The sequence below is a fragment of the Hibiscus syriacus genome, unplaced genomic scaffold, assembly GCF_006381635.1.
Source record: "Hibiscus syriacus cultivar Baekdansim isolate YM2019G1 unplaced genomic scaffold, ASM638163v2 tig00112614_pilon, whole genome shotgun sequence".
Taxonomy (NCBI): Eukaryota; Viridiplantae; Streptophyta; class Magnoliopsida; order Malvales; family Malvaceae; genus Hibiscus; species Hibiscus syriacus.
The window spans coordinates 741,575-762,597 of NW_024063369.1; the positions used below are offsets into that span (position 1 = coordinate 741,575).

The window sequence follows — 21,023 nt, forward strand, 5'->3', positions numbered from 1 at the left end:
AGTTTTATATACATTCTAAGGTTGAAAATCCAGCAAAATTTTGAATTTTTGAAATTTATTCAATTTAATCTTTTCAATAAATAATGTAATCACGTAAAATCATATTATAGTGTTTAAGCCTCCAAATCAATATTAATTTCAGGCAACAACTAGACTGTTCTATACTTTTTCATATCATAAATTAGACTATTTAATTTAAAATATTTATATACTCTAATAAAATATAAATTTTATCTAAAACACAACTTAATTCATAATTATATCTATAATGACATATCTTAGATATTTCTTAATCGTATACATGTCATCTAGTAAATTTTAAAATAGTAGGATGTTATTACTTATACCTGTAACTTTTCTTTATTAATTGATGCCCACTCAGCTCCTTACTTCACTTGCTCTTTTTTACCTACGTGTAAAAATCATCACATGCTAAGTATAAACTTAGTGAGACATTATAAACAAACTAAAGTGATATAAATATCAAACAACTTAACAATATCTAAACAATTTAAAATCATTAACTTAAATTCCAATAAAATCACTAAATATTTAAACTGATTTATTCAAGCAATTTTTTCTTCAAGGACCTGAAAATCATTATCTTATGATTTTATCAAAACCATGATAAACATATCAAAGCCATGATAAACAATATCATACATAACAGTCATATCATATTCTTTTTCATTCATATACAATACAAAATTTTCATTTCTTATTTTCATAATTCACTTTCATATCCACTTTCACATTTCATTTTCATAATCAGTACTTTCACATTTTAAAATTCATTCTCATATTCAGAACTTGTTTTCAGTCTTATAACTTATTTCAGATTTATAACTTAATTTCATATGCATAGCTTATTTTTAAGTTCATAGTCCAATGCGTATTTATGAGATTGTAAGGTACGTGAGTCATACGAGTGTGCGCAATAAGCACTTCAGTGCTATCTTCAAAATCAGACTATGCACACCAAGTGCAATCATATCACTTGCATCAACGGTGCTATACATAATGTACACAAATGTACCAGATCATAATCATAATCACTCCACTTCATGGCATGTCACTTGTACTTACGACACTCAATGCAATATACAATAGGCTTTTCCATTAATTATTATATGTTATAAAATTATCAAAGATATCAATATCTCAACATATCAAACCTTTCAGATCATAACATGATTGACAATTCATACCCTAAATCATTCATAAAACTTTATAGAAATATCATGGAAATAATATGTAATGAAAATAAAAACATACTTTAAAATAATATGAGGTTGACTTATCACAAGTCGTCTGTGATCAGAATAATTAAATAAATAACTACACTTACTTATTATCACTTTCTCTTTTAAACATATAAATATCGTATTTCCTTGTATAATAAATATCATAATTTATCATGCCAATGTAATAACATTGAATCATTTCAAACATTCTAAGATAATGTATATCATAAGAGTATCATAACATACATAGTTTACCACATTCTAAATTTTATTTCATATTCTGGCAGTTTGCATGCATTCAAAGAAATATTATTCTGTATTAATCTACATACTTAAAAATTATTCCGTTTATACCAATAGAAAATATACTCGAATATGAATCTAACCATACAAGACACTCCTTCTAATTCATCTTGTACAATTTATAGTGAATTTTTAAAGTTGATTTAGAGAAGTTGTTTTAAGCAAAATTTGCTGCCCTATTTTCTGACCTGTCATCGATTAAGAATTCATATCTTTTTGTATACTTCTTGAAATAAGTAGTCGTTTGTTCTCAACAAAACTAGACTGATATATAAATCCAAAAACATAAAAATTATCCCCTAATCATTTCTATAGAATTTATGATGATTTTCTAAACTTACTGTTTAGAACACAAATATGGGTTGATTTCACCAACTTATTCATTAATTCTATTAGCATATCAAATGAACATATATGCATGAATCACAAAATTTTATAACATTTAGGAGTCACTTCTTATCATAGTCACTTCGTCACTGGCTCATCGCAAGCCAATGTTTGAACGATATCATAAATACAAATTAAATATGCACTCACTTGGAGTCTTTAGCTTGCAACTTTCCTTAGAAATTCACATTTCATGCTTAAGTTCTCCTTACCTTTAATTGCTTAATCTTGATTTCAAGCACACAATCTAAATGAACATCATTTACAAAATATGTAAATTTCAAACCACATGTTAGAATTTCACTAACATAGACACACAAAATAAATTACTAAAGGTCTTTCGATGCTTATTCGTTATTAATTCTATGTCACAACATAAATGATGACTTTAACACTTTCAAGTTGACCATTCAAGTCTCTTTTTTTATCCAAATTCACCAAAACTTCACATAACATTTTTCAACTTTCTATTTTAACTACTAATTATGAATTCTTTTAGAATTCATCTCAGCTTTTTCATTTTATTCTAAATAGTCTTTGCCCTTTTACTTCAATTCAAGTCTCAAACAACTTAATTAAATTTCCATAATCTAATTTCCATCCTAATATCTCAAAAATTCCATTATTACCACTTAGGTCACTAATTTTCTCAATATTTGCCATTTATTACTCAAACTTTGACAACTTCCCAAAATAGTCAAATTTTGCATTCTAAAACCAAATTCATCACTCTAAAATTAATTTCAATCATAGTACTTCATTTATTGAATAATTACACATCAACCTCATAACTTTTAAAAATTATCAAATAGGTCCCCTAACTTTCACAAAATTACAAAAAGGTCCTAAATTTTTTATAAGGCTTGTAGAATCCTTCCTACATCATTTCCAACCCATACATAATTTTTCAATAATTTTTCTCACTAACAAATTCTTAGGCTGAATATTAAGGGGGTCGATTTCCATGATTTTCACTTGATTTCAATTGATTCAAGCATGAAATCAACCTCTATTCAACATTTTAAAACCTCTACAATCAAACCCCTAACTTAATTTCATCAAATCACAAACTTCCCCTAATTTATGGTTTAGGCCAAAAATCAAAATATCATTTCTAGGTCATTTTAATCATCAAACTAAATTGGAAGTGATTCTACAACTTCAACAACCTCAAAATCCATCATCAATTCATAAAATCCTAACATGAACATAAACCCTAAAATTTATGAACTTAACATTCAAGCAATATTAGCATGCAATAATGGTATCAAATGATAGAGCTCTTTGAATAGAACAATTTTCTATTTCACGATTTGATCCAAAATCCAAAGGAAATTGCTAAAAAATAAAAAATAATTTTCTCTACCTAGGTTATGAGGAGCACAAAATGGAGGTTGAAGAAAAACTTATTTTCATGAAATTTATAGTTAATTTGTCATTTATTAAGCTTAAATGAATTTAAAATTCATTTAATTAGGAAATGACAATTTTACCATTAATGAAACTTGATGATGACATCCATACCAAGTCACATGTTGGTTATCATCTTCCAAAATCAAAGATGAACAAAATATTATGCCCTTGACAACTTTATCCATGCAACTTTCCTAGAATTTCAATATTGTTGTTTTCATCCAACGGTCCAAATTGAACATGGAAATAAAATCTCAAATCCAATGGTCCATATTATTTTTCATCATTTAAAAATGTGGAAATAATATTTCTAAGCTTAATTTAATACCCTTCAAATTTTCTCAAAATTCCTATTCAATCCGATTTACCGAATTTTTACATGACTTTAATACTTTATAACTTTTAACATAAATCCCGGATAAAAAATTTGACCTCACCGAAACGTCATTTTTGGGGACTATTCATTATAGGGTTAAAATACCTAAAATTTGAAAATTACACTTTTAGTCCCTAAACTTTTAGAAAATTATACTTTTGATTTTTGAATTTTCCAAACTTTATAGTTTCACCACTAAACTTTAAAAATTTATATTTTGGTCACTAACTAAAATTTGAGGTGTTACAGTTACAAAATAGTCATTAAAATTTACCAAACTGCTACAAAATAGTCTTTAAATTTATCATATTATTACAAAATGATCCTTAAAATTATCAACATTTATTACTATTTTAACTTGACAGTGGACCATTTGGTAATAATATAATAAGTTTAAAAACCAAATTATTGTTTTGCATAGTTTAGTGTCCTCTAGTATACTTTACCCATAAAATTTAGGGTAAATTAAGCATGTAGTACCTAAACTATTAGTTTTGATTTGTTTTAGTACCTAAACTTTCAAGTTTTTCAAAACCATGTCTAACGTTTAGTTTTTGTTTCATTTTAGTATCCCACCGTTAAGAACTTAACGCGTTTAGTACCTAAACTATCAGTTTTGATCCGTTTAGTACCTAAACTTTCATTTTTAAAAAAAATAACATTAAGGCTTTAACGGGTACTAAAATGAAACAAAAACTAAATATTAGGCATGATTTTGAAAAAAAATGAAAGTTTAGATACTAAAATGAACCAAAACTGATAGTTTATATACTAAATGCGCAATTTACCCTAATTTTAATACTCACGTATCATGTTTACATGCACATCATTAAATTTTTTACCGGTTGTAGTATTCCTGTAAACACGTTACCACATGTTAGGCCCAATTCCACTATATCAATGCAAAGCACGTTGATGTTGTAACATCCTCAATACCGGGTTAGTGATCAAATTGTAAAGTTTCAGAATTTGATGACTAAAGTAGAAGAATGAAATAATTCAATGATTATTTGAATATATATTGAAGGTTATTTAGTAATTATTAAAAGAAATTAAGGGTTAAATGGTCATTTGATCATTCAATGAATGATATACACGTGAAAAGGGAGAGAACTCTCCAGAGTGCTCTTCTCTTTTCTTCTTCTTCATACGTGGGAGAGCAAGCCAAAGGTAAGTTTCTTTGTTTGTAAATGAATTGTTGATTTTAAGGTTGGGTTTTGATTATTAGATGATAACTAAGCTTAAGGAAAGCTTAAATCATCTTAAAAACAAAGGATGGAGGGGTTAAGAGAGATTAAAGATTTGGAGTTTTTATATGAAACTTTGGAAAAGAATTGATAAGTAGAATTTGAAGTTAAATTTGACTTGTCAATGGTTAAATTAAGAGATTTGGAGTGTTAGAATTGGAATTAGAACACATTGAAAATTTGGTATGATTTTTGAATCTCATATGGAAGATAGGATTTTGAGGTTTAAGATGAAATAAATGAATATAGATTGGTTTAAGTATGTATACTAGAGTTAAGAATGAAAAGGGGATGATATATGAAGGGTTTGAGTGGAAATGAAGTAATTTTCGGGTTGAAAATATGATTTCTGGGCAAGGGGAATCGGTACCCATTCAAGGGGAACCGATACCCCTTCAAACGACAGAATTCCAGAATGTCTTGAGGGAATCGATACCCCTATGGTAGGGAACCGATTCCCCCTAAAGGAAAATGCGAATATTGGTTTAATAAGTTCGTTTAAGTTGCTAGTATCCAATTACAAGGTGTAGGTATCTAATGATTACCTCGAAATGTACATTTATGTAGATTCTACGCATAAAGAATTCCGGAACGTTTGGCAAGTAAGATTGATCAAGGGGAAAGATAAGAGATTTGAATTGACTAGTGAGGCCAGGTGAGTGCATATTAATTAGTTTATGGTGCTAAATGGAAACAAGACTTGCGACAAGTCTATTTCCTCTGTTAGAATGCATGAATATATGATTATACGTATATGAATGACATGAATTGTATGTATGCATGATTATATGTGTTAACATGCTTTTGAATGTAATGTTATGAGAAGTATGTGCTATGTAATGTATATATATATGAACATATGTGAAACTGAACTATGTGACTGCATGAGAAAGATATGAGCCATATGACATGATATATGTGAACATGAGAAAACAAAGTATAAGATATGAACTATGTGATCCTATGAGAATGTGAAAGAAGCTATGAGCTTATATGGCATGTGATATGAAAGTGTATATGTGAAATGATATGAAATATATATGTGAAAACAAGTATATGTTATGAGATCAATGATTACACGTACATGTGATACGTGACTGAAAAGAAAGGATAAGTGGTTATAAGAGAAAGAATATGAATAAGTAATGTGAACTGTTATAAATGATAATGCCCATGTTATGTGATATGAGAGCTAGGGGTATAGTTGGCATGCCAAGGGTCGAGGGTTTACCTATGTTCTTCTGGACATATGGACTGTTTACCTATGTTCTTCGGGACATATGGACTGATTACCTATGTTCTTCGGAACATACGGACTGTTTACCTATTTCCTTCGGGACATATGGACTGATTACCTAGGTTCTTCGGAATCTATGGACTGGTCCTTCGGGACATTGATCGAGCTGTGGTGACAGCATATGTGTGCACAACCTCAATGTACTCACATACCTTAAGTTCTCACTAGTGTACATGGGCTAATAAAGTGATTAAACAAGCATACTGAATGTGATATGTATACGATGGGGTTATAAGTGGTTTGAAATGTGTTACGTGAACCATATGATGTTGTGTGTGTATAGTGTTTGATTGAAAAGGTTAACAATAAAAGTATGTGATTACATGATAAACTGTTAATGATGAATTATGTGTCTGTATGTATTTACTGTAATTAATCTGATATGATTTTATATGATACGAAGAATGCATGGAATTGGTATAACATGATAGAACAGAACATGCATGTATTGATATATGTTATGAAGTGCATTGTAAGTTGTTATGCCTCACTAAGTCTTCGACTTAGCGTGTGATTGTTTCACGCGTAGGTTTCGAGATAAAGATATAAATGCGGAGCAAGACAGGTCAGTTTTCCTTACCAAATGTCAGATCAGAAAATGTATGTATTGTTTACAGAGTGTAGTTGGCATGTAGTCTAAAGATATAAATGGTATGAACTCTGATATCTGTTGTAAACGCTTTGAAATAAATTAAATGTTATCAAAGTTTTTAAATTACCCACTATTTTATACGAATACATGTTTAAAAAGTCAATGTGACACTTCGGACTCGTATCCGGGTCGGATACGAGTTGGGGGTGTTACATTTAATGGTATCAGAGCTAAGGTTTAGCCGATTCTTGGCATAAACCGAAGTCCAAAGTGTCATAAAAGGTGTACATGCCAACATAGATTGAAAAATTTCTGATCTGATTGTGTAAGGAGTATGTTGTCTTGCTAATAGAATAAGAATAGTTTAATACAGTAGAAAATCCGATCGTGATAATTTCGAAGTAAGTGAAAGGTGATATTCCTGATTGTGATAGCTATTCACTTGCCCTGGCCAGGCAGGATGAAGAGCGGACACCTCAGGAAATGCCTAGTAAGATCAAAAGTTGATTTCAGAAAGCTGAAATCATATCTGAATAATGATAGAAAGTTTTCATCGTTTGAAATCGGAAAAATGATATAGAGTTATTATGTGGATAAGATAGAATATGGTGAACGGGTGTCATCATAAGAATGTTAAAAAGATCTAAGGATGTGATGAGTACGTATAGAAGAACTTAAGGATAAGTGCATCAGTGACAAGTGTATAAGATGTATAAAGTCAGAGTTTATGAGTTTGAAACGAAGTGATAGTATTGCGCATAAACAAGAGTATGTTTATGATAAGGGTTTGCAGTTAAGATGAAAAGAGTTAGTATGGGCTAACTAGAGTATTTGATAAAAAAAATGTACTGGAATGATAAGATTATAAGATATTGTCAGGATATGAGAACCAAATCCGTAATGGATCTGGATACAGTTGCATATTTGGATCATAGTAATGTGGTATAGTAAAGGAAAAGGAAGTAAGAATTTGTATATTTAGGTAAAGCTGAGGATTGATAAGAAGAGTTTGAGAATATGTATATCGATGATCAGATTATAGGACACAGGAAGTCAGAATGTTGAGTTTGAGTAAAAGAAATTTCAGGATGTATGAGAATAGAGGTGAAATTGATAAGTTGAGTTAATTGATTATGATATGAATTTGAATATAATTGTATATTCTGAGCAGATAGCTATAATGTAGAAACAGAGATAAGTATTTGCATGGAACCTTCAGGAAGGAAAATACAAGTATAAGAAATGAAAGGGATTGATTTAAAAGAATCAGATACGATAAATATGGAAGTACAGAGGACAGTTTTGATATATAGAGTGATGAAATGAATGTTATTGTCAACGTGATGAGTGACATTATATGGAATTTTAGAAAGGTCAAAGGAAAAATGCATAATCGAATGAGAGAAAAGACAACAATGGATTGGTATTACTGGTTATTGCTTATATGATAAACAACAGAAGATGAAGGTATAAACGAAAAAGATAGTCGAAAAACTAAGGGATTGAAAAGTAAGTTTCTGATAATGACAAGAAAGAGTAAGTCAGGGAAGCAACATAAGAACATTAGAAGATATGTTCCTATTAAGATGTGCAGTGAAAATTCGAGGACGAATTTTCTTATAAGGAGGGGAGATTTGTAACATCCTCAATACCGGGTTAGTGATCAAATTGTAAAGTTTCAGAATTTGATGACTAAAGTAGAAGAATGAAATAATTCAATGATTATTTGAATATATATTGAAGGTTATTTAGTAATTATTAAAAGAAATTAAGGGTTAAATGGTCATTTGATCATTCAATGAATGATATACACGTGAAAAGGGAGAGAACTCTCCAGAGTGCTCTTCTCTTTTCTTCTTCTTCATACGTGGGAGAGCAAGCCAAAGGTAAGTTTCTTTGTTTGTAAATGAATTGTTGATTTTAAGGTTGGGTTTTGATTATTAGATGATAACTAAGCTTAAGGAAAGCTTAAATCATCTTAAAAACAAAGGATGGAGGGGTTAAGAGAGATTAAAGATTTGGAGTTTTTATATGAAACTTTGGAAAAGAATTGATAAGTAGAATTTGAAGTTAAATTTGACTTGTCAATGGTTAAATTAAGAGATTTGGAGTGTTAGAATTGGAATTAGAACACATTGAAAATTTGGTATGATTTTTGAATCTCATATGGAAGATAGGATTTTGAGGTTTAAGATGAAATAAATGAATATAGATTGGTTTAAGTATGTATACTAGAGTTAAGAATGAAAAGGGGATGATATATGAAGGGTTTGAGTGGAAATGAAGTAATTTTCGGGTTGAAAATATGATTTCTGGGCAAGGGGAATCGGTACCCATTCAAGGGGAACCGATACCCCTTCAAACGACAGAATTCCAGAATGTCTTGAGGGAATCGATACCCCTATGGTAGGGAACCGATTCCCCCTAAAGGAAAATGCGAATATTGGTTTAATAAGTTCGTTTAAGTTGCTAGTATCCAATTACAAGGTGTAGGTATCTAATGATTACCTCGAAATGTACATTTATGTAGATTCTACGCATAAAGAATTCCGGAACGTTTGGCAAGTAAGATTGATCAAGGGGAAAGATAAGAGATTTGAATTGACTAGTGAGGCCAGGTGAGTGCATATTAATTAGTTTATGGTGCTAAATGGAAACAAGACTTGCGACAAGTCTATTTCCTCTGTTAGAATGCATGAATATATGATTATACGTATATGAATGACATGAATTGTATGTATGCATGATTATATGTGTTAACATGCTTTTGAATGTAATGTTATGAGAAGTATGTGCTATGTAATGTATATATATATGAACATATGTGAAACTGAACTATGTGACTGCATGAGAAAGATATGAGCCATATGACATGATATATGTGAACATGAGAAAACAAAGTATAAGATATGAACTATGTGATCCTATGAGAATGTGAAAGAAGCTATGAGCTTATATGGCATGTGATATGAAAGTGTATATGTGAAATGATATGAAATATATATGTGAAAACAAGTATATGTTATGAGATCAATGATTACACGTACATGTGATACGTGACTGAAAAGAAATGATAAGTGGTTATAAGAGAAAGAATATGAATAAGTAATGTGAACTGTTATAAATGATAATGCCCATGTTATGTGATATGAGAGCTAGGGGTATAGTTGGCATGCCAAGGGTCGAGGGTTTACCTATGTTCTTCTGGACATATGGACTGTTTACCTATGTTCTTCGGGACATATGGACTGATTACCTATGTTCTTCGGAACATACGGACTGTTTACCTATGTCCTTCGGGACATATGGACTGATTACCTAGGTTCTTCGGAATCTATGGACTGGTCCTTCGGGACATTGATCGAGCTGTGGTGACAGCATATGTGTGCACAACCTCAATGTACTCACATACCTTAAGTTCTCACTAGTGTACATGGGCTAATAAAGTGATTAAACAAGCATACTGAATGTGATATGTATACGATGGGGTTATAAGTGGTTTGAAATGTGTTACGTGAACCATATGATGTTGTGTGTGTATAGTGTTTGATTGAAAAGGTTAACAATAAAAGTATGTGATTACATGATAAACTGTTAATGATGAATTATGTGTCTGTATGTATTTACTGTAATTAATCTGATATGATTTTATATGATACGAAGAATGCATGGAATTGGTATAACATGATAGAACAGAACATGCATGTATTGATATATGTTATGAAGTGCATTGTAAGTTGTTATGCCTCACTAAGTCTTCGACTTAGCGTGTGATTGTTTCACGCGTAGGTTTCGAGAAGAGTAAAGAGTAATGCGGAGCAAGACAGGTCAGTTTTCCTTACCAAATGTCAGATCAGAAAATGTATGTATTGTTTACAGAGTGTAGTTGGCATGTAGTCTAAAGATATAAATGGTATGAACTCTGATATCTGTTGTAAACGCTTTGAAATAAATTAAATGTTATCAAAGTTTTTAAATTACCCACTATTTTATACGAATACATGTTTAAAAAGTCAATGTGACACTTCGGACTCGTATCCGGGTCGGATACGAGTTGGGGGTGTTACAGATGTTTTGTAACCCCAAATCTTGGTTTTCTTGTTTTAAGATCAAAATGCCTGTTGTTTGCGTCGTTTTCCAAGCAAAAGCTTGCGTTTGTGCGCTGGAAATGGGATATTCTAAATTTTCTGGGGAAGAAAAAACTGAAAAGCAGGTGTCAGCGGAGCATCTGATATCCACCATAGCCATGGAAAATGCCAAAGCCCGTAGCTTTGTTCTCTTGTAGAAAGTAGAAAGGAGATGACAGACGTTGATGTACAAACTATTCGTATACAGAGATTCCCTTTTATCTAAACTGGAATCAATGTACCAAAGGAACCCAAATACAACGAATCTCTTCCCCATTTTTCTCATGTTGGAGAAAATGTGTTTGGTGATTATATGAGTGGCAGTGGTTAACATCTGGTGCCGTCACGGCTCTTTAGGTTCCCTAGCATTGGCACATGGATGAGAAAAATGGGTGAAGGACACAAATTTAGGGGTGTTAAATCGGTTAACCGATCAAATAGAAAAATCTAAAATTTATCGATCGGAATTTTTTTCTCTTTAAATGTTAATCGAACCGAATTTTTTTCAAAAAATTTAACCGAACCTAATCAAGATCGGTTAACTGGAATTTATAAATAATATATATTATATTAAATATTAAATATTTTTGGTTTATTCAATTAATTCGGTCATTTAATTTGGTTAAAATCAAAGTTTAAACATCCCTAAACCTAAATAATATATATAATATATTTACCATTTAATAATTTCGGTTGATTTAGTTAATTAATCGATTTCGAACCGAATTAACCGATAACTGAAGTTTGGAAAATCATTAACTGTTAACTAACCGAATCCAAAATTAACCATCCGAAATTTTACTTATTGATTAATTCGTTTTTAATCTTCTTTCCATTCACAATTTCAGTCCAAAATTGGAAAATACCTTTTTCAGCTGGAAAAGCAGAGCTAGTACAGTTGTTCATTCTCTCTATCCTATTAAGTAATGTATTTAAAAATTAAAAATCATATCTGACGATTAATTTTTTTTTTATTTTAGTATTATGTTGTTAAAAATTTAACGTATTTAATATCTAAACTATCAATTTTAGTTAGTTTTAGTACCTAAATTTTCAATTTTCAAAAACTAACGTTAATTTTTTAACAAGAGAACTAAAATGCAAAAATTAAATTCTAAATATAATTTTTAAAAAATTAAAAATTTAAATATTAAAATAGACTGAAACTTATAGTTTTAGTACTAAACATGTAATTTACTTAATTAACTAATAGTTGAGTTGGTGAAACAAAACAATTTTTTTAATAATTAAATGAATAAAAATGTCCCGATACCAAGAAAAATAAGAAAATAATCATAGTTTAAATTAAAATATTAAAATAACTAATAAATATATATTTAAAACTAAAATTAAAAAAAAGCTAAGTACCTTATATCCTATTTTTAATAAAAATATATTATGTATATTATTCTTGACAAATTTTTAAAATAATTTGTGTGATCTATTTGAATTTTGACGACTTTAAGGTCCCCGCAATGAGAAATAAAATCAATTAAATTCCAACTAAAATTTTGAAGAAACACAAAATTAAATTTTCCGCCATTCATATTGCGTTCATCATGTTCTTTAGAAATAAAAAAATAATAAGGATAAACTGTACTGATGATCACTAAAATTTTAAGATTCTTATAATTTAGTCACCGATTTCGGCCACTGATCACTGATGGAAGCTGAATCAACACGTCAAAATGAAAACAATTAAAAGTTCAGGGACTAATAATGTAATTTACACAAATGAAAATTATAGTGATTGAAGGTAATGAATATTTGTGTGGCTTCAATGTCTCTTCATTTCTCTCTCTGGATTATCTATTCACCATCATCCTTTGCTTCAAATTCATTGCTTATTTGTCCAGATTTCCAATCTATAATATTTTTCTTATTCTATCAGCTCCACTTCCACAGAAAGCTGACTCTGTTTCTTTTTTTGTTTGTTTGATTGATTACTGAGCTATTGTTTAATGCTTAGTTCGATTCAATGAGATTTCTCTGCTATTGTACAAATGGCCTCTGCTCCTTCCTTATCCGGTGAGTAGCACTCTTTTTTCTTTTTCAATTTCAATTTATTGATTTTTATTTTTTTTCGATTAACTTTGTTTCATGTTTGGTTACTAAGAACGAATGATGGGGAAATGACGGAATATCTGTCGTCCGGTGCTTGTTTTTTCACTTAATTTCGACTTAGTTTTGAATTTTTAAGCAACCAAAAGAGTGTGAAGAAGTTAATTCTATGTTTCTCTATTTCGGCTCCGATCTTATTTTCCATCTATATAGTTATTTATTTTTTGATTCATTTGATTGCAGTTTCCTTGGAATGCGTGAATATATGTAAGTTAACGAGAGGGGAAGGGAGTGTAAGGTTCGACCGTAGCTTGCTTTCTTGTGCTTCCAAAGATCCAAGAGCCTTAACTGGATTCCTTGCCAGCACTGCCAATCCTTCTCATTCTTCCTCCTTCACCTACGCCCGCCACGGAAGAAGAGCTCGTATCAGATCGGTTAGTTCGATTTATACTTCTCCACCTTAGGTTTGTTAGATTATTAGAAGTCCGAAGCTAGTTTAGAAATATCTTGGCATCAGAGACTATTTAAGATTGTATTTACTTTATTTGATGTGCAAGTGTTGGTTTCATTTATTGATGTTGTGATATGAAATAGGTCCTTGATTCTTTTAATAGGCTTTCCAGTCAGATACCGAACTTGTACATAATAGGGGCTGTTAATATTAGGTCGACAAATAGAAATGTTTCGGTGAGATCAGAATGGGAGTTGGTGGGTTCTTTAATGTGTGGAATCATCCAAAAGTTGTTGGTGAATTCGTTCAATTAAGGAAACGGAGAGTGTACTGTTATATTAAGGTTATAACATTTTTTGGGGTGGGGGATTTTGGGCACGTAAAACATGCAATTTCTTAAGGCATTTTTGTACAACTTGCATGTATCGACAGCATAGTTGCTAAAGCTTTTTTGCTGATTAAATCTTGTGTTTTACTAGGCTCTTGATTCTGGTGGATGGCATTCGACGGATGTTTCTGAGTTTGTATTGCTTGAAAAACTCTTTAAATCAAGCTTGCTTCATGTTGGCTGTAAAAGATTGCAGTTGTATTGTTTGTCATCCGTCTTTTCAGAGACCTCTAATGAGGTTTCTTCTGAAAGGTTGTGGGAGGTACAAATGACTTTTTTCAAACCTCTTATTCTTAAGAATGCACATTTTTTGTAAGCAAAGCTGCAACTGTCTTATACTTATACTGTTGTAATGCAATAGGATCTGAAGCCTACAATATCATACCTTTCGCCTAAAGAGTTGGAATTGGTCCATAATGCTCTCAAGGTAATGTCTTTGCTTTGCAGAAAACTATTACAATGCACTTTCTGAAAAATATCTCTCGACATGAGTTGTTTTGTACAGCTAGCTTTTGAGGCACATTATGGTCAAAAAAGACGGAGTGGGGAGCCGTTCATCATTCATCCAGTTGAAGTTGCGCGCATTCTTGGAGAACTTGTGAGTTAATACAAGAAGTATGCTCTTGTCGGAAAATGCATTCTGCTTTCTGATATGAGGTCTAATTTGTCTCAACTATTATTCTAGGAGCTAGATTGGGAGTCTATTGCAGCTGGATTGCTGCATGACACTGTGGAAGATACAAATGTTGTTACATTTGAAAGAATAGAGGAGGAGTTTGGTCCTACCGTACGTCGTATTGTAGAAGGAGAGACTAAGGTGATTTATATATGCTTATATAAGTGTCATTACTGTACTTGTCTGTTTAAGTTTGAATGCCATATTTGACAAAACTTTAGATGGTTTTGGCTTGTTTGGGTTTCTTTATCCTTGTTTCTTAACCAGGTGTCCAAATTGGGAAAATTGAAGTATAAGAATGAAAATGTTTCTGTAAAAGATGTGAAAGCTGATGATCTCCGGCAGATGTTTCTATCAATGACAGAGGAGGTTATTATTTCTTTCTTTCTTTCTTTCTTTGTTTTGGGGTGATATTTATGGAAAGTAATGTGCCTAATCAAATGGTTTGCTTCTAGGTTCGTGTCATCATTGTCAAATTAGCTGACAGATTGCATAACATGCGGACTCTTTCTCACATGCCCCCGCATAAACAGGTTGGTTGCATGGGTTGAAGCTTACCTTGTAATTGGTCAATTACTTCTTCCTTTTAACATTATTGTATTATTTCAGTCCAGCATTGCAATGGAGACATTGCAGGTCTTTGCTCCTTTGGCAAAATTGTTGGGGGTGCATCAAATTAAGGTACATTCTTATGCTTGTTGAAAATACAATTTCCATTTTATGCTCATCAATTCAAGATAGCATTCAGACTTAACACAATCTTATTGTTTTTTGTAGTCTGAACTTGAAAACTTATCCTTCATGTACACAAATCCTGAAGATTATGCCAAAGTGAAGAGAAGGGTTGCTGACCTGTATAATGAACATGAGAAAGATCTTATCGAGGTAAACATTGCCCTCCTTTAATCAATAGTATTAAGTTAGAGCTCCAAAATACTATCTATGTGATAATTAACATAGCAGGTCAATGTTGAAAGTGTATTTTATGACTAGTATGTCATCTGCATCGTTATGATTTTTTTTCTTCTCTTTTTTGGTATTAGGCAGACAAAATTTTGACGAAAAGGATTGAGAATGACCAATTCCTGGACTTTATGACTCTTAAAACTGAAACCCTTGCAGTGTGCAAGGAACCTTACAGGTGGGGCCTTGAATATTTAATCTGTCTCCTTGTTCATTATTCATTCAGTTCTTTTCCTTGTGATACACATGACTAGAAGTTTTGGGAATTATTTCTAGTTGCATTTCGTGGTCATGGTCACAACTGAACCAGTGGGGACTATGTGCGAGTAATTTGGTATAGAATTGCCTACCACATGGTTCTAAGTTTTGTGGGAATGGGAATCTGGGACCCATTATTTCTTACTTCACCTGTTTCTAAAAGATAGATTGAGTGAGTGAGATGTAAGATATCATTTTGAATGTCTATATCGAATATGGTGTTGCTTTGAATACCGTCAGTTAATTTTCCGTTCCCTGTTACCTTTTTTACCTCTTTTTTTGGTGGCTTTTGAGTGATAATTTGCTTGCTTGTAATTTTTGTTATGGTATCACAGTATTTACAAATCTGTGCTGAAATCCAACAGTTCAATCAGTGAGGTTAACCAAATTGCCCAGGTTTGTTCTGATGCTTCCTTGAACAATTAACATGTAGTATGAAACATTTTCTCATGGTTTATTCTTGCTAATTGATTCGCCCATTCCTTTTGGCTATAAATCAGCTTCGTATAATCATAAAACCAAAGCCTTCAGTTGGAGTTGGGCCTTTTTGTAGTCCACAGCAGGTGAATTATTCTGCCAATGCAAAATTACTTGGTTAGGATAGAATGCATCTGTACTTGAGTAACAATTCCAATTTCTTTTTGCAGATTTGCTACTATGTTCTTGGATTAGTCCATAGCATCTGGACTCCTGTTCCTCGAGCTGTATGTATATTTTTTTTCTCCTCATTTGACGTGTCTTTTTTATATTAGATTATTGGCATTTAGTAAAAGTTGCCTATCTTTTGAGCAGATGAAAGACTACATAGCAACACCAAAGCCTAATGGCTACCAAAGTCTTCATACAACAGTAATCCCGTTTTTGTATGAAAGCACGTTTCGCCTGGAAGTTCAGGTTCTTAAATTTCCTCTCAGCTAATTGTCAAGGCAACATTTTGCTTAGTTAAATTATTTTAAATATTTTTTAAATGCGAGGATATCTACAACTTGTTCCCAAACAATTTTGAATCTTCTCATTATTACAGAAGTTATAATTATTGATTTATTTATGTTAGTAATGTACCAGGGATGAATGTACAAGTGATGCTCATTATAATATAGTCTGAACTTTAAAAAATGAAAAAGGAAAAGAAAATAATTCTGGCATATTTTATTAATTGTTGGTTTCTTACAGATTAGAACTGAAGAGATGGATTTGATAGCTGAGAGAGGCATTGCTGCTAATTATAGTGGGAGAGTCTTTGTTACTGGTCTAGTTGGGCATGCAGAGCCAAATGGTAGAAGTTCAAGAGGGAAGGCAGTTTGCCTTAACAATGCAAACATAGCACTCATGGTATAGCTTGTTTCCTTGAGTAATTGTCATTAAGAGTCATCCTGAAGGAGGTTCCTAGATACCCTCTAAAGTCATCTAAGAAGAATGTAAATTTACGGATGAAGTCCTTTCTTTTCTCTAGGTTGGGTGGCTCAATGCAATTAGAGAATGGCAAGAAGAGTTTGTTGGCAACATGAGTTCCAGGGAATTTGTGGATACCATCACCAGAGATCTCTTAGGTAGTCGTGTCTTTGTATTTACCCCTAGGGGAGAGGTAATTCACATACTAAAAGTTATCTATGTGTTTTTCTGCTAGAAGATTTAACAGAAGTCTATGATGACAAGTGTTTTGATATAATTTACGTGATAAATAGATTAAAAATCTGCCTAGAGGGGCTACTGTCATTGACTATGCCTACATGATACACACTGAGCTTGGAAACAAAATGGTAGCTGCAAAGGTATTTTGTATCTAATGGCACAATTTTTCCAACTGCAGTGTCAGCGTAAACGAAAGCCCAAGTTTAATGCTTGATCTTCTCATTGCAGGTCAATGGTAATCTTGTTTCTCCAACGCATGTACTCACCAATGCCGAAGTTGTGGAGATTATCACATATAACGTTAGTATATATTGATCGTTGGCAATTACTTCTCCGTTACTTGTAGTCAATCATGATTTCTTGATAATGTTTAGATTGTGGGAATCAGACATATGCTATGCATGGGAAAAATGTGTAGTACTAGTTCTTTTTCCCTCAATAACTTGAAAGTTGAAACTATCAGCGAGTACTGTCAAATTCTGAGTACTGTTGCATGATTTAGGTGATTTGATCTGTTATTGAAGAGATTTACACGTATTTACTATTTTGTCAGTTGTGAAAGAAAGGAAGACACACAGGTTACTGGTTAAAGTACTTACAAAGGTTTATCTGGTTCCATATATTATAGGCTATTTGTGCTCAAACTGGTGCCCCTTTTTTTTAATAGTTACAACCTTTCCTCTCGCTCCAGGCTCTCTCAAGCAAATCAGCTTTTCAAAGGCATAAACAGTGGTTGCAACATGCTAAAACGCGCAGTGCCAAGCACAAAATTATGAAAGTAGGTTTAATTTATGGAGTATGATTTATAATCTCTTAATTCTCTTAGTTTTCAATGCTCTGATTGTCTAAATTTCTACTTGTAATTAGTTCATGAGGGAGAAAGCTGCACTATCTGCTGTGGAATTAACAACAGAGAGAGTAAATAGCTTCATTGCTGACTCTGAAGAGGAGAGTGAATCGGAAGAGTTTTCCAGACAGAGGAAACCTCTATGGGAGAAAATCCTGGGGAGCATTGTGGACTCTTCATCCCAAGAAAGTTGTGAAGATGGCTTGACTGCAAAAAAAGTTTTTTGGAACCCTAAGGTCAATGGGAAACTTAACAAACATTTTCAACCTGTGAGTTTGAAGGCCAATGGGAACATGTTATCACGGGCCAATGGTTCTGTGAAAATGATACCTGCAAACATTCCACCACCCGAGGTATTGCCTGGTCTTGAAAATTGGAAAGCCAGTAAAATTGACTTGTGGCACAATCTTGAAGGACATTCAATTCTGTGGTTTTCTGTGGTTTGCATAGACCGAAGAGGTAAATCTTTGTTAACCCTTTCATATAAGGTTTTTATTATATGTGGTATACAAATCCAAACTATTGGAATGGAAAAAGTAAGCATTTCCGGGTTTTCTGGGGAAATTTGGGAGGAGGGATTCTATGAGATTATTGAATTAGAGTACCCTGGTGACTTGCCACCTTATTGTGCTGACTGTCAAAGTATGGATCATCCTACCAAGCTATTCCAATAGGGCATTAGTAAAGTCTTAGAACATTGTTGGGGAGATCCTAATCTGAGCAATTAGATTTAGTCCAACATTTTTTTGCGGACTTTTTGGTTATATCATCTCTTTTCCTTTTGGCTAAAGTGTTTCATTGCAAACATGATTTTAGGGATGATGGCTGAGGTCACAGCGGCATTGGCGTCTGTAGGCATCACCATATATTCCTGTGTTGTGAGTGATATAAATTCGGCTATCACGTGATTTGATTCCGGCTGTCAAAACTTTGCTAGTTCAATAACAGTTCTACATTTTTTAGGCCGAGATGGATAGAGGAAGGGGAATGGCCGCCATGTTATTTCATCTTGAAGCCAACCTTGAAATTTTGGTACTGTGTTCACATGTACTTTCATTTTGTTTCGCTGTATTCCTTTTACCTTTTCATCTTCGATTTTCATCCGTTTCTATGTGTTCATGTATGAGGGGGAGTTTCGAATGTCGTGATTATCAAACCACTTATTTGTTTCTCAGGTTAATGCTTGTTCAAGGGTCGATTCAATCCCGGGTGTTCTAGGATGGTCCATTGGTTGCAGCTGGCCAAGCTCGACAGAAAATAACCAAATCCTCGAATGCTAATTCAAATGATGGATCCGATAAAACCATCTAGTCGACTCAGCCGGTTGCAAGCTTGGTTATGAAGTTTTGTCCAACATAGAGCTAAGACCTACCGTTCTTTCTTATAGTAAAATTTACTTCCTTTGTCCATAATCCATATGTATTTGTTAGACGCTCAAAACCAAATAAACCAGAAGTCAAGCAAGCTGACGCTGGATCAAGGCAGGCACTGTGTGTCAAAGAAAAAAGTGAGTGTAGAGTTGATATACACTTGTAAAGATACTCGGTTTGAAAAAGGATCATAGGTGAACACTTTATACAAGTTTTTTTAAGCATTTCATATAAAAGTTCTGATAATAAAAAAGATAACTACGAATAAAATAAATAAGATCGAAGACGAGAACAAAATTTACGTGGAAACTCTAAATGAGAAAAAAAAACGAAGACCGAAGAGAGAAATTCACTATAATGCGAAATTAGAAAGATATGCTGTTAAAAGACCGACATCGAGTATAATTAGTATCACTTTAATATCATCAATTGCATATCACAAGTGATAAAAGAATTAAGCCGTTTGTTTAGTAACCATTAGGGATCCAATTAGGTGCAGAGTTGAAGAAGGAAGGTCCTACAGAGAAAAGCTTCATCCCCATCTGGTGAAGAAAACGGAAATCCGAAAGAGGAGCACCGCTAATGCCTTTATCGACATCCACAAGGACATTACAGTCCTCCAATGGAGAGCTTTCAAGGAACGCCTTGCAATCCGTTAGCTTGCTCAATTTATCAAGGCCTGAAGGAGATAATCTTGCAAAGAAGTAACCCTTCGCATCAGTTTCTCCGCTGCAAACCGAGCGAGTCGTCTCGAATCCGTTCCCGCCAACAGCTAGACATGTTATCCTCGCCAAAACTCCTGTGTTCATATCAACAAAGTTGAGCAAAAACACGACATTAATCTGAATGCTTAAAATACCGTTTTGTGCTTAGTAGTTTACCTTGAATTGGATAATGCCTGGGAAGCTTACCGGTGTGATGTATTATGTAATGCCCCAATGGTTAAGCAAAGAAGGAAACAGTCTTTACGATGATTTAGTTGCACGATGGCATAAACATCTACAGACTTGATCACCACTACTAATGTTTACATACACACGTATAAAATAAAATATTTACCAATGAGAAATCGGTAGAGTTAGGCAAAAACCCAAGCCTTTTAAGTGTGTGAGTATTTAAATTCCACTTTCACCTTAGGTAAATTGTGGCTTCTTCTTTAAATTTTATTTTGAGATAATTTTATGGGATATATTCAAATTATTTTATTTTAAATTAATTTTAATTTTAAAAATATCTTATATTAATCTTTAAATTATGGATTTATTTTAAAACTTTTAAAAGATTGTATCAATCATTAAATTATTATTTTACTTTGATTTTTTTTCTTTCATGTGTTATCTTTTGAATATTTTATTCAAACTAATAAGAAGAGTGGATTTGAACCCAAAACC

General features: G+C 32.5%; 2 protein-coding genes across 3 annotated transcripts; one reads left to right on the forward strand and one right to left on the reverse strand.

Annotated features, from left to right (window-relative positions):
- The first annotated feature begins 12,947 nt into the window (after positions 1–12,947).
- LOC120181971 (putative GTP diphosphokinase RSH1, chloroplastic) lies at positions 12,948–19,831 on the forward strand. Of its 2 annotated transcripts, XM_039186998.1 has the most exons (24): positions 12,948–13,014; positions 13,291–13,481; positions 13,978–14,148; positions 14,248–14,313; positions 14,392–14,484; positions 14,572–14,703; positions 14,830–14,931; positions 15,018–15,095; positions 15,172–15,243; positions 15,340–15,447; positions 15,606–15,703; positions 16,119–16,179; positions 16,284–16,346; positions 16,431–16,487; positions 16,576–16,677; positions 16,957–17,115; positions 17,237–17,368; positions 17,469–17,555; positions 17,644–17,715; positions 18,107–18,193; positions 18,283–18,721; positions 19,079–19,140; positions 19,226–19,294; positions 19,438–19,831. In XM_039186998.1, the coding sequence occupies exons 1-24, from the start codon at positions 12,990–12,992 to the stop codon at positions 19,540–19,542; spliced, it is 2,631 nt and encodes an 876-aa protein (XP_039042929.1). In that variant the 5' UTR covers positions 12,948–12,989; the 3' UTR covers positions 19,543–19,831. The 2 variants fall into 2 exon arrangements, with proteins under 2 accessions (XP_039042929.1, XP_039042930.1); XM_039186999.1 differs by lacking the exons at positions 19,079–19,140; positions 19,226–19,294; positions 19,438–19,831 and adding an exon at positions 18,850–19,039 and having other exon boundaries at positions 18,283–18,753.
- Positions 19,832–20,099: 268 nt separating this feature from the next.
- LOC120182009 (proline-rich protein 3-like) lies at positions 20,100–20,441 on the reverse strand. Its single transcript, XM_039187033.1, has one exon. The coding sequence runs from the start codon at positions 20,439–20,441 to the stop codon at positions 20,100–20,102; it is 342 nt and encodes a 113-aa protein (XP_039042964.1).
- Between the last annotated feature and the right edge of the window lie 582 nt (positions 20,442–21,023).